Source organism: Myotis daubentonii, chromosome 14 (genome assembly GCF_963259705.1).
Source record: "Myotis daubentonii chromosome 14, mMyoDau2.1, whole genome shotgun sequence".
Taxonomy (NCBI): domain Eukaryota; kingdom Metazoa; phylum Chordata; class Mammalia; order Chiroptera; family Vespertilionidae; genus Myotis; species Myotis daubentonii.
Window position 1 is genome coordinate 58,544,268 of NC_081853.1, and position 12,904 is coordinate 58,557,171.

At 65.4% G+C, this 12,904-nt stretch overlaps 1 protein-coding gene across 1 annotated transcript; it reads left to right on the top strand.

Annotated features, from left to right (window-relative positions):
- The first annotated feature begins 456 nt into the window (after positions 1-456).
- Positions 457-12,510, top strand: NCKIPSD (NCK interacting protein with SH3 domain). The gene is made up of 13 exons (XM_059664846.1): positions 457-751; positions 3,603-3,712; positions 3,885-4,086; positions 4,277-4,367; positions 4,564-5,045; positions 6,795-6,965; positions 7,097-7,183; positions 7,305-7,443; positions 7,527-7,607; positions 7,738-7,866; positions 7,950-8,042; positions 8,238-8,410; positions 11,609-12,510. Exons 1-13 carry the CDS (start codon positions 581-583, stop codon positions 11,810-11,812), a joined length of 2,133 nt encoding a protein of 710 aa, XP_059520829.1. The 5' UTR covers positions 457-580; the 3' UTR covers positions 11,813-12,510.
- Positions 12,511-12,904: the final 394 nt, after the last annotated feature.

Genomic DNA, 12,904 nt, shown 5'->3' on the forward strand with positions numbered 1-12,904 from the left:
CTGACCCACCAGCCGGGCTGGTTTCTGTTTCTAAGACCCGCCTCGCTCTCGCTCCCGCTCCCCACGGCCACCCTGGCGTGGCGGTGCCCCGGGGCTGCCACCCCAGGAGGGGCCGGAAGACACACACGCCTGAGCCCTGGCGCCCGCGGGCCAAGGGTCGGAGCAGAGAGGCCAACCAACACAGGGACCGCGCCCTGGAGGTCGCCGTCCAGCCGGTTGGGTGGGACCCACTCCTCCCCGGGCGGCCGTCGGAGCGCTCCTTGGGGGCCAAAGCGCTCCGGCTGGCGCGGGGAGGAGCGGGGGGCTGGGGGAGGGGGGCTCCGAGGCGGGGCGGGGGCGCGCGGAGACCGGGACCGGGAGGTGGAGAGGCCCCGGCGAGGGGCCCGCGGACTCAGCCGTCCGGGCCGCCAGGGGGCGCGGCGCCGGCGTGCGTGGCCCCCGCGGGGCGGGGCGGGCGGCGTGCGCGCTCTCGCGGCGTGTGTCACGGGGCGCCCGGCGTTGCTCGCGGCCTGGGTCCCGGTTCCGCCGCCGCCGCCGCCACCGCCTCCCCGCCCGGCGCGGCGCGGCCCGGCCCGGCCCCATGTACCGCGCGCTGTACGCGTTCCGCTCGGCGGAGCCCAACGCGCTGGCGTTCGCGGCGGGCGAGACGTTCCTGGTGCTGGAGCGCAGCAGCGCGCACTGGTGGCTGGCGGCGCGGGCGCGCAGCGGGGAGACCGGCTACGTGCCGCCCGCCTACCTGCGCCGCCTGCAGGTGAGTGCGCCCCCGCCCCGGCCCCGGCCCGGCCCGGACCCGGACGCCGGGGGGCGGGCCTCCGGAGAGAGCCCGACCCGAGACCCCGAGACCCGAGGACTGGGCCCCCCGGGGCTCGCACCTCCGCCTCAAACCAGGCCCTGGCCAGCCGGCTCGGAGGACCCGGGACCCACCCAACCCTGACCCTGGGGCCGAGACCCCTGGGGACCCGCTATCTGAACCTCCATCCAAATAGAACTCAAGACTCAGCCCCGATTCCAGCCCTGGATCCTGGCTGTTTCCCTGGTTCCCCAGACTCCAGACCCCTCATCCGCCCCTTCCGGGGTCCCTGGGCACCCACACTCTTGCCTCCCACTCTCAGACCCCCAACTGGAGCCCCCTCTTCTACCACCGAGACACCGCCTGTTCCCCAGCCCTCCTCCATGTCCTCACCCCCAGCTCAGACCCTGGGCACCCTGGAGCCATGAGCACCCCATCCCCTAGGTGATCCCTGAAGCCCTGAGACCCGGTGTCTTCCACTGTCCTATTCTCGGCCCCCCCTAAGCGCTGCCTAAGACCACCCACCCACCCATTTGAACCAGGGGCCCCAGCCGCTGCGGACACTTCCTGCCATCCCCCCACCCCCAAGCCTCAGGTCCTGCCTTTTCAGACTTCGTTCTTTGAAAGTGAGGGCGCTCCCTCCCTCCTCCAGCCTAGAGGGGGCCGCTGCCCTGTGAGGAAGCGGGACCTCCCCGTGGCTCCCCCTGCTCTTGGGGTGCAGTGTCTCCAGCTGGTCCAGTCTGACCACAGCAGAGGGAGGCCTGCAGCCTTAGGGCCAGACACCCCCCGCTGCCCTAATCCATGGCCTTTGGGAAGCACCCTGTCCCGCCCAGCTCAGGACGGAAATAACAGGATAAATTTGGAGATGTCATCTGGCCTCACCAGAGGGACGGCCCGGGGCCTGGACCCTCGGCCTGACCCGTCTCGCAGCGCCTGGAGTGACAGCCGGGAGTGCGGCCGGCGGGCTGCTGGGCTGCACAGTCTCCGGGGCTGAGGGCTGTTGGCCTCTCGTTCATGGTCCTGTGAGCCCCTCCCTGGCCAGGCCCGTAGGGCTGGGAGTTCGGGGGTCAGGGAGGCTCCCATCTTCTCTGTGTCTTGGTTTCTTTCTACACAGCTCCCTGCCTCAGTTTCCCTAACCCGCTCATTCTGCTTCCCCCCGTGTGTCTTTCCTCCTCCCGCTCTCCCTGCTGCCTCCCGCTCTCAGTCTTGTCTCCCTCGGCCTGTCTCCCCGCCCCCTCTCATCTCCTGCCGGGAGCCGGTCCATCCTTGCTGTTTCAAGGGACCTGGCATATATGGCATACGGTTCTTAATATGTTTGCTCACCTTCTTGGCGCTGTGTTTTAACCAAGGTCACCTCTCCGAGAAAGGTTGAATCCCCAGGTAGGGATTTTCCCCTGAAGTTAGGGAGGGAATAAAACCCCTCAACTAAGTGCCAGGCGGGTAATTAATCCCTTTAACTACGAACAATCATGCTTAAACTACATAATCTTTTCTCCCTGGAATGGAGATAAGAAACGCCCTAACCTTTGTAATAGAGATTGACAGGATTGAATCAACTGGTATAAATACAGTTGTAACAAGACAGAAACAGACAGAACTTAGAACACAGAACTCATGAGACAGAATTCAGAAGACAGCGCCTAGAGACGGGGGAGCTTTGCTGGAGAGAGCATGGCAAAAGATCCTGGACAGAAACTGGCCTCAGAACCTAGAGACAGAACCTAGCGAGAGAACATGGCAAGGGATCCTGGACTGAACCTGACTACAGAGATTGGCAGGAGAACCTGACTGGAACCTGGACACTGAACCTGACTGGAGATCCAGAGCAGAACCTCTCTAGAGATCCTGACCAGACCCTGACAAGAGAACCCGGCTATGATGATCAACTGAACTCAGCATCCGTGTCATTTAGTCTTCGCCGACTCCGTCCACACCTTTGGGGACCCCTGGACCCGCTGGGGTTGGACCCCGGCAATCTCCGTGTCTCTTACTGCCTGTGTGTGTGTGTCTTTATGTTCCCTTTCTGCCTGGAGCCTGATGGACCACATGTGCCAGGAGCAGGGGAGGGGTGAGGGGCCGGTCCTGCCGCTGCCCCCCCTGCTCCCCACCCCGTGCCAGGCAGGCCGGGTCTATTGGGCCTGTGACGTGCTGGGGATGGCAACTCAAACTCTGGGGCAGGGGCCAGGCCCCTCTCATAATTATGTCCATCCACTGCCACCAGCACAGCACTGCTTCTTCCCGGGTGGCCTGAAAGATTCCTGGCACAGCGGGGGAGATGAGGCTGGGAGCAGGGGAGGGGGGAGGGCTGGGGGCAGGGGAGGGAGGGGAGATGCTCCCTGCCAGGGCCTGCAGAGGCTCCGTGAGCACAGGCTGCGTGGGAGTGTGACCTTGGTTTTGTGGAGGGTCAGCAGGACCCAGGGTGACTTGTTAAAGGACCCGGACACCAGGGGCTCCCTGCTGGGCATCTCAGCCTGAGCCGGGTCCGGCCGGGGAGGGACTGCGTGTCCCCCCGGCCTCAGCTGGGGTCCCTGGGCTGTTTTTGCTCTGGGCGCCTGGTTTTCAGACATCTTAGCGGAGAACCTCACTGGGGTGAACCCCTGAGTGGGACCCGCCCCAGCTCCCTGGGTGACGCAGCTTGAGAGCCGGTTGGGACTCCCCTCGGGCTCTCCGTGTCCCCGTCCAGCGTCCAGCACTCGGGGCTCCGGCTGCAGGGGTGCCGTCTGCCCCGGCTCCATCCAGCCTGGGCCTGGGTCAGTGCCCTTCCCTGGCCCCTGGTCTGATCGCCCCCCCCATCCCCCCCTCCCCCCCGCAGGGCCTGGAGCAGGACGTCCTCCAAGCCATCGACCGGGCCATCGAGGCTGTGCACAACGCAGCCATGCGGGAGGGCGGCAAGTACAGCCTGGAGCAGCGCGGGGTCCTCCAGTGAGCGGGGTCCCTCGGGGGTACCAGGGAGGTACCCGGGCCGAGCTGGGGGAGGGCCGAGTGGGTGGAGATGCCGGAGGGGGAAGGTCCTGGGCTGGGGGGCAGCATCCCACAGGGAGCACGTGAAGACGGGGAGCTGTGAGGTGACCCCAGGGCCCCGTTCCCCCGGCAGGAAGCTGATCCACCACCGGAAGGAGACGCTGTCCCGCAGGGGCCCCTCCGCCTCCAGCCCTGCGGCCATGACCCCGTCCACCAGTGACCACTGCCTGGCCGCCGCCGCCAGGCAGCCCAACGGGGTGTGTCGCACTGGATTCGAGCGGCAGCACAGCCTGCCCAGCTCTGAGTACCTTGGTGCAGACGGAGGCCTCTACCAGGTAGGTGGGGAGGGGGCAGGGGGCAGGGGGGAGGGCTAAGGCTCTGTCCAGAGGCTCGAAGGCCCCCTGGGGTCAGCAGTGTGGCTAGATGCGTAGCCCTGGCCGTGCCGGCAGCACAGGGAGCACAGGGCCTTCGCCAGGCCGGCAGCCCCGCGGCCGCCTGTCCTCACACCTCCCTGTGCCCTCCCAGATCCCGCCCCAGCCTCGCCGAGCAGCGCCCGCCACACCGCCTCCACCCGTGAAACGCCGAGACCGGGAGGCCCTGGCGGCCTTGGGGAGCGGTGAGAGGCAGGGTTGGGAGAATTGTGGGGGCACCGTGAGCTGGAATGGCTGCTCTGCTGTGTCGGGTTGTCGGGGGCTCGGCTTGGGGGGAGGGTCTGGCAGTGGAGCCGGGACCCTGTACTGGGGGGCGGGGGCTCTGGGCTGGGTGGGGCAGGGCCCCCGGGGCAGGGAGCACAGCGTCCACTCTGCCCGCAGGCAGCCGCCACGCCACGCCCTCGGGGGGCAGTTCTGTGTCCAGCGGCTCCTCCGTCAGCACCTCCCTGGACACGCTCTGCACCGGCTCCAGCTCGTCCGAGGGCCCCAGCGGCTCTCCCACGCCCCCGCCTGTGCCCCGCCGCGGCCCCCACACCACTGTGTCCCAGGCTCAGCCGCCCTCCCAGGGGCCCGTCCCTGCGCCCCCTGCAGAGGAGGTGGCCAGTGACACCCCCCCGGCCCCCGAGGAGCTGGAGGCCCTGAGCGCGCTGAGCCTGGGGGCCACCGAGGAGAAGGCGGGGGCCGAGACGGCCGTGCCCAAGACCATTGGGGCCGAGCTGATGGAGCTGGTGCGGAGGAACACGGGCCTGAGCCACGAGCTGTGCCGGGTGGCCATTGGCGTGGTCGTGGGGCACATCCAGGCCTCCGTGCCAGCCAGCTCGCCCGTCATGGAGCAGGTCCTCCTCTCGCTGGTAGAAGGCAAGGTGAGGGCGGGCACAGGGCCAGGGCTCCCCGTCGTCGGGCCACCCTGCTGCTCCGGCCCCCCTCCCCTGGTGCCCGCCTGTCCTTGGCAGGCGTTGGTTGAGCTCCAGCTCAGGGCCTGTGCTCTGCTGGGCACTGCGGACAGTTAGGCTGAGCCTCGGAGGAGATGGGGAGGAAGAGCGGCCGGAGAGGCTCCCCGGTGCACAGGCTTCGAGGCGGGGCCCCGGCGGCTGCACCACGGGGAGTGTGCGTGCAGGTGGGGTGTGTGTGGGGGGGGCCTGGGCGGGTGACGGTGAGACCCGGTGTGGGGGGCCCAGGGCGCTCTGGCTGCAGGAAGGAGTGGACGTAGGGCAGGCGTGAGGCGCTGCTTTGCTGGCGTTGGCAGTGGGGAGAAGTGGGTGCTTCGAGAGCTCTGAGGAGCCCCAGGTGCTGACTCAGACGTGCGTGAGGAGCATGGACACCCTGGGGTGGGGGCACGGGCCAGGGAGCAGGATGGGCAGGCGTGAGCCCAGTCCACACGGGGGGCGCCTCCCCGGGGCTCCGGCAGCTCGGGGTTGGGTGGGGGGAGCAGTAGGTCGATGGGCCTGTCTGCTGGGCAGGTGCACGGGCGTGGCTGGCAGGGTCCCAGGGGAACCGTGGCGCCACTTTGTGTAGGATTGGGGCGGGGGCTAGGGTTTATCCAGGTCTGGGATGAGAGGCAAGTTGTTGGAGAACACCCCACGTGTTTCTTTTTTTTAACATCTTTTTATTGATTTCAGAGAGGAAGGGAAAGGGAGAGATGGACACATCAGTGAGGAGAGAGAATCTTTTTGTTGTTAATCCTCATCCAAGGATATTTTCCCATTGACCTTTTAGAGCAGCGGTTCTCAACCTGTGGGCCGCGACCCCTTTGGCGGTCGAACGACCCTTTCACAGGGGTCGCCTGAGACCATCCTGCATATCAGATATTTACGTTACGATTCGTAACAGTAGCAACATGACAGTTAGGAAGTAGCAACAAAAATAATGTTATGGTTGGGTCACAACATGAGGAACTGTATTTAAAGGGCCAGAAGGTTGAGAACCACTGTTTTAGAGAAAAAGGAAGAGAGAGGGAAAGCCCTGGCTGGTTTGGCTCAGTGGATGGAGCGTTGGCCTGCGGACTGAAGGGTCCAGGGTTCGATTCCGGTCAAGGGCACAGGCCCACGTTATGGGCTCGGTCCCCAGTGGGGGGCGTGCGGGAGGCAGCCCATCAGTGATTCTCATCATTGATGTTCCTCTCCCTCTCCCTTCCTCTCTGAAATCAATAAAAATATTTTTTTTAAAAAAAGAGAGGGAAAGACAGAGAGAAACATCCATGTGAGAGAAACATCAATTGGTTGCCTCCTGCATGAGCTCTGACCAGGGCCTGGGCTGGGGAGGAGCCTGCCACCCAGGTACGTGCCCTTGACCTGAATCGAACCTGGAACCCTCTGGTCTGCAGGCTGACGCTCTATCCACTGAGCCACACCTACTGGGGCCCCACATAAGAGTTTCACGCAGAAGCCTGTCCCCGGGGGTTACCCAGAGTGGGGGGCGTGGAGTTCCCTGGGGAGGGAGGGAGAGCTGGCTGGTGGCCTTGGGAGCCTTGGTGTGCAGGGATGGGTCATGGGAGCAGCTCTTGGTGGGAGCTTGATGGGGACCAGGGTGGCGGGAGAGGGAGAACCTGGGTCTGGCCCCTCACAGGTCCTAGGAGCTGCCCAGCGCCAACCCCTGCCTCGCTCTCTCCCCAGGACCTGAGCACGGCCCTGCCCTCAGGGCAGATCTGCCATGACCAGCAGCGGCTGGAGGTGATCTTCGCGGACCTGGCCCAGCGGAAGGACGACGCCCAGCAGCGCAGCTGGGCCCTATACGAAGACGAGGGCGTCATCCGCTGCTACCTGGACGAGCTGCTGCACATCCTGGTGCGGGGTGGGGTCCCCAGCCGCCCGCCCTGCGCCATCCCGGCCCTCGGGCGTCTCCCCTCCACGCCCCCAGCTCCCTCACGCGCGGCCGCAGGGCTCACACTGACCGTCACACTCCCTCCTCCCCGCAGACCGACGCGGACCCTGAAGTTTGCAAGAAGATGTGCAAGAGAAGCCAGTTCGAGTCTGTGCTGGCCCTGGTGGCCTATTACCAGATGGTGCGTGAGCAGGGGCGGGGCCTGGCGGGGGTGGGGGGTGGGGGCTGGGGAGGGCCTCCAGGAGGGAGGGAGTGGGGGCTGGGGAGGGCCCTTGGCGCTGAGCACGCAGGTCCCCTGCCAGGAGCACCGGGTGTCCCTGCGGCTGCTGCTCCTCAAGTGCTTTGGTGCCATGTGCAGCCTGGACGCGGCCATCATCTCCACCCTCGTGTCGTCCGTGCTGCCTGTGGAGCTGGCGCGGGACATGCAGACGGACACGCAGGGTGAGGCGAGGGGAGCTCCCTGCCATCCGGAGGGGGGTTCCCGCCCTCTGTGGCGTCTCTGACGGCCCGCCTTGCCCCCCCAGACCACCAGAAACTGTGCTACTCCGCCCTCATCCTGGCCATGGTCTTCTCCATGGGGGAGGCCGTGCCCTGCGCCCACTATGGTAAGAGGGCCGGGCGCCCCGAGCCCGCTGGGGCCAGGACCCCACCTGCAGGGACGAGGTCTCCGGGAGGGGCTCTCGGAGGTGCCGGGAGCGGGTGGGGGCAGGGCTCAGCCTCCCGTGCCCCTTGCAGAGCACCTGGGCACGCCCTTCGCCCAGTTCCTGCTGAGCGTGGTGGAGGACGGGCTGCCCTCGGACGCGGCGGAGCAGCTGCCGGATCTCTGCACCAACCTGCTCCTGGCGCTCAACCTGCACCTGCCAGGTGGGGGCACGCGGGAGGCGGCTGGCCAGCCAGGGCTCCGGGCTCAGCCCTGCCCCGTCCCACCTCCCGCCGTCTCTCCCCAGCCCCGGAGCAGAACGTCATCATGGCCGCCCTGGGCCAGCACGCCAACGTCAAGGTCTTCTCCGAGAAGCTGCTGCTGCTGCTCAACAGAGGGGGTGAGGCACAGGGTGTGCGCGGCGCCACGCCCGTGTCCTGGAACCCCATATCCTGGGACCCCGTGTCCCGGGACCCCATATCCTGGGACCCCGTGTCCTGGGACCCCATATCCTGGGACCCCGTGTCCCCAATAAGTCCCCAGGGAGACTCTGGGCCCAACACTAGGACCGCCTGACACGCCCCCCGCTTCCTAGACGACCCCGTGCGCATCTTCAATCACGAGCCGGCACCGCCGCACTCCGTCCTCAAGTTCCTGCAGGACGTGTTCGCCAGCCCCGCCACGGCTGCCATCTTCTACCACACGGACATGATGGCGCTCATCGACATCACCGTGCGGCACATCGCGGACCTGTCGCCCGGAGACAAGGTGCCGGGAAACACGGGGAAGTGACACTGGCTGGAGGCGAGGGCCAGGGCTGCTGCTGGCGCCACCGGGGAGTGTGGGAGGCGCTGGGAACCTGGTGGGGTGGCCGAGGGCCAGCCCTTCGGAGGGGGGCGGGCCGGGGGGGGGGCGGGTCGTGTCTGTCTGGGGGAAGCTGGAGCCCAGGAGCCGTGGGAGGTGGGAGAGTGGAAGTGGAAGTGGGGTGTGCAGGCTGCGTGCTTCTCCCAGGAGGGGCATCTAGCAGCACCCGGAATGCCGGGAGGAGGCCCGCTGTCCCTGTGGGGGGAGCGGGCGGGCGTGGGGAGTCTGCAGGGCTGGCTGCCCCCCTGTGCGGAGCAGCCGATGGGCGAGGTCCTGATTGCTGAGGTGCCGAGGACCTGACGGGGGGGGGGGGGGGGGGAGGGATGGAGGGTGGTGCTGGTTTTTCTTTTTTAATCCTCACCTGAGGATGTATATGTTTTTATTGATTTTAGAGAGAGGGGGAAGGAGAGAGAGAGGAACGTTGATGAGAAAGAGAAACATCGATTGGTTGCCTCCTGTGCGCACCCGCCCAGGGATTGAACCCCCAACTGGAAGTGTGCCCCGGGCCGGGACCCCTCAGCGCAAGGATGAGCTCCAGCCACCTGAGCCGCAGGTGCCAGGGCTGTGTGTCCTGAGCAGGTTTACACGGAGGGGAGGGGCTCAGCCCTGGGCTGCTGCTGCCTCCTGGCTGCGAGGACCCTGCTCACCTCCTCCCTCCTCGTCTTGGCACGATGTCCCACCCCTTCCTTGGTGAATTTTGGGGCCACTTCGTCCTTGGAGATCTCGAGCCGCTCCATGGCGCCACTCTAGGGGCAGAGCCACATACCTGGGGCCACACCCCACACTGACTGGTGTGCGAGATGTGCCTGCCACGGCGGCTTGCCGAGGCCGTGGACAAGCCGAGGCCGTGGCCGGGGGTAGCGCCTCTGGCTGCCTCTCGGGAGGGTAGGCTGTTTTCCGGGTCAGGATTGAGAGACCCCTGCGATGCATCCAGGCACAGGGGCGGCGGGAGGCGGTGGGGGCTGGAGAAACGCGCCGAGCCCTGGCCCGGATGTGGTGGGAAGCCTGCGGCTGGTGGTCACTTAGGGAGCAGGAGGGACAGGCCAGAAGGAAGTCCAGGCCTTCGCGCGGACGGCAGGGGGGGAGCGAGAAACCCGGGAGGAAAACCAAGGGAACAGGAGCGCAGAGCCACGTGTTCGGAGGAGGAGGGGTGCGAGCCGAGTGAGACCAGGACTGAGAACTGGCACAGCCCGTGGTGGCGGACAGGCCACGTCTGTGGAGTGGAGGGGGTCTGAGCGGGAAGGTTAGAGGACTTGGAAGGGAGTGAGATGGGCGGGTGGGGGCTGGAAGCAGCACGTGGAGACAGCCCTTGTGAGTTTCTGTGAAGGGGGCAGCGGAAGGGGGTGCTGGAGGGTGAGGGTGAGGGTTCTAAAGGCGGGAGACTCTGGTGCCATCTGAGCCAGAGGGAAGGTCCCGGAAGCGCCGGCTGATGTGTTGCGAGGAGAGGGCACTGCAGAGGGCAGGTGGTCACAGGGGAGGGTCCAGGCCACATGGGGGAGGCCCGACAGTGCATTCCTGGGGGGACGGGGACAGGGGAGAGGCAGGTGCTGGGAGAAGACGGGGCTTTCTGAAGGATGGCTTGTTGCCCCGGCCGGGTGGCTCCGTTGGTCGGAGCGTTGTCCCTACACCACAAGGTTGTGGGGTCACTTCCCAGTCAGGGCACATACCCAAGTTGCAGGTTCGATCCCCAGGGCGTGAACTGAGGCAACCCGTCGATGTTTCCCTCCCTCTCCTTCCCTCTCCTGCTAAAATCAATAAAATCCTGTCCTGGGTGAGGATTAAAAAGAGAGAGACGGCTTGTTTCCCAGGAAGCACAGGCCAGCGGCCTGGGCAGTTCAGGTTCAGAAACCAGAGAAGGTGGGCAGTGGTGCTTTCAGGGAGAAGCGAAAGGGCTGAGAGAAGTGGAGGGATCCCCAGGCAGTGCACACCCACAGGAGGTGCCCACGGGAGGTCTGTGGTCAGGGATGCGGTGAGGCCTGTGCCTGGCTCTGCATTGTCTGTTGCTTAGATACCTGGACTTGATTGGCAGGCGCTGGTCTGACTAGGGGAGGGAGCTAGCAGGGTGATGCTGCCTCATCCAAGGTAAAGAGAAAAAGGCGGATGGCGAAGGGGACAGACCGAGAGCACATGCCAGGCCGTCAGCGGGTCGGGTCTCAGCGAGGCAGGGAGCAGTGTGGGTGTCCGATGGGGGCGCTGTTGGAGCGGTCTCGCCCGAGGTGCTGGGAAGGTGGGTGGGGCGGGGCTGGGGGATGGACTCGTGACCGCCAGGTCTTAGGCAGGGGCTGGGGGTGTGGGGAGAGGCAGGACACCGGTGGGCTTGGCCTGACGTCGGAGTGGACAGCAGTGCTGTTTGCCAGGTAAAGAACACGAGAAAGCCTTCACTTCGGGCCGTGAGTTTGATGGACACGGGTTTGAGGCCTCCGAGACGCAGGAGGGGCAGTGGGCAGCTGGAGGTGCTCGTCTGGGGCTCACGGGAGAGGTCGAGGCCGGAGGTGTGAGCGTGAGTCACGGTTGAGGCTGTGGGAATGAGATCTTCCAGGGTGAGAAGACGGCGAGAAGCAGGGGGCCTCCGAACACAGGCAGTGTTACCAGGAGGGGGCAGTGCCCTGGCCGGTGTGGCTCAGTGGATAGAGCGTCGGCCTGTGGACTGAAGGGTCCTGGGTTCGATTCCTGGACAGGGCACATGACCCGGTTGTGGGCTCGATCCCCAGTGGGGGGCGTGCAGGAGGCAGCCGATCGATGATTCTGTCTCATCATTGATGTTTCTCTCCCTTTCCCTCTCCCTTCCTCTCTGAAATCAATACAAACATATTAAAGAACAAAAATAAAAAAAAATAAAGGAGGGCAGGGGCTCACCGCTGCTTCTCGCCGCCTCTCTGAGCCAGGACTGCTTCAGGCCAGCCGCCTCCTGGGACTGCCTATGTCTCGGGTGGTTCATTCATTCATTTACTCATTTGAGATTCATTCATTCACTTACTCACTCATTGGAGAACTATCACAGGCCAGTTCTGTGCCAACTACCTACGGTGCCAGGGCTGCAACTCTGAGCCTCACTGGTGCCCACAGCCCGGGGTCCCTGAGCTCTGCCTGCTCTTCCTGCAGCTGCGCATGGAGTACCTCTCCCTGATGCACGCGGTGGTCCGCTCCACGCCCTACCTGCAGCACCGCCACCGGCTGCCTGACCTGCAGGCCACCCTGCGGCGCATCCTGAGCGAGGAGGACGCCTCGCCCCAGTGCCAGGTGGACCGCATGATTGTCCGGGAGATGTGCAAGGAGTTCCCGGCGCTGGGCGAGGCCCCCAGCTAGCGCCTTCCTCTCTGCCTTCCCTGCAGCCCTGGCCGGCGATCAGGGGACGTGGGGCTTGGCCCAAGCAGGTATTGCACAGATGGACGACGGTGTTAGGGGGTGCGGTGGTCTGAGGGTCCTGAGCAGGGCCCGCCCCCTGACGTAGGGCTGATGCGAGGGGCCAAGGGCAGGACTGGGGACCACGCTCTGGGAACAATGCTGGGGCCAGGGCAATGTGTGTGAGCCGAAGCCCTCCCCGTCCCGGCTGCCTCTTCAGCATGTCCCCCTCCCCCCTCCGCACACACACACACACAATCACACTCCCACTCCCACTCCCACAGTCGCGCTGCTGCTTCAGGCTGGGCCAGGGCCCCACCCCCAGCCTGCCTGGTCTGTGTCCTTGGGGCGAGGGGAGACTTCCGCCAGCTCAGCTCTGTTTCTTGCCTTAGCTTTGCATTAAGTGCCGCTCATGTGCTCCCCCTGCCCTGCCCCCCAGGGGTCAGTGCCCTCCCTCACCCCCCCAGGGGCCTGGGCCAAGATGCTGCTTTGAAAGCAGAACTAGGAGGCCAGTGACCCATCCTTGAACCTCACAGAACGGGGCGATGGCGCCGAGAACGCCAGTGACTGATTCTATTTTCTCTGTAAAAACGTAGACTGAAAAGCCATGTGTATCTCCTGTGTGCTGCGCTCACCTTTGGAAATAAATTGCCTCTGGAAACGGCTTCCCTGTGTGATCCTGGGGTGGAGGAGGATGGCGGCGGGCCCTGGGGCTTGCCCTGCCCTCCCAGCCCACAGAGGTGAAGGCCCCGACAGCCTCTCCCCTGGGGTCCCTGCTCTGAGCCACACCCAGCCCACGGTCCTTGCAGGTGCTGCCCCTCAGGCTTCGCTTAAAATCTTTCTTTGCCTCGAGCGCCATCGCTGTCTTCCCTGCTGAAACCCTGCTCCAGCCCTGGGCCCTGCGGGCTCTGTTCCCCAGCTTCGGCAGAGATGAGGGATTTACACGGTGGGACGAGTATCTGAGCAAATGCGGGGTTAGGTTTGCACTTTGCTGTGGGCTCCCACGTTTAAAAAACCGCTGTACGTGGACGAGGTTCCAGGAACCCAGTGCCAGAC

What these genes read in the sequence shown, in the direction of transcription:
- NCKIPSD (XM_059664846.1), top strand. Translation starts at nt 581, where the DNA reads ATGTACCGCGCGCTGTACGCGTTCCGCTCGGCGGAGCCCAACGCGCTG. An exon ending in TGGTGGCCTATTACCAGATG is followed by an intron (nt 7,184 to 7,304) that starts GTGCGTGAGCAG and finishes GTCCCCTGCCAG; the next exon opens with GAGCACCGGGTGTCCCTGCG. An exon ending in CATGCAGACGGACACGCAGG is followed by an intron (nt 7,444 to 7,526) that starts GTGAGGCGAGGG and finishes TTGCCCCCCCAG; the next exon opens with ACCACCAGAAACTGTGCTAC.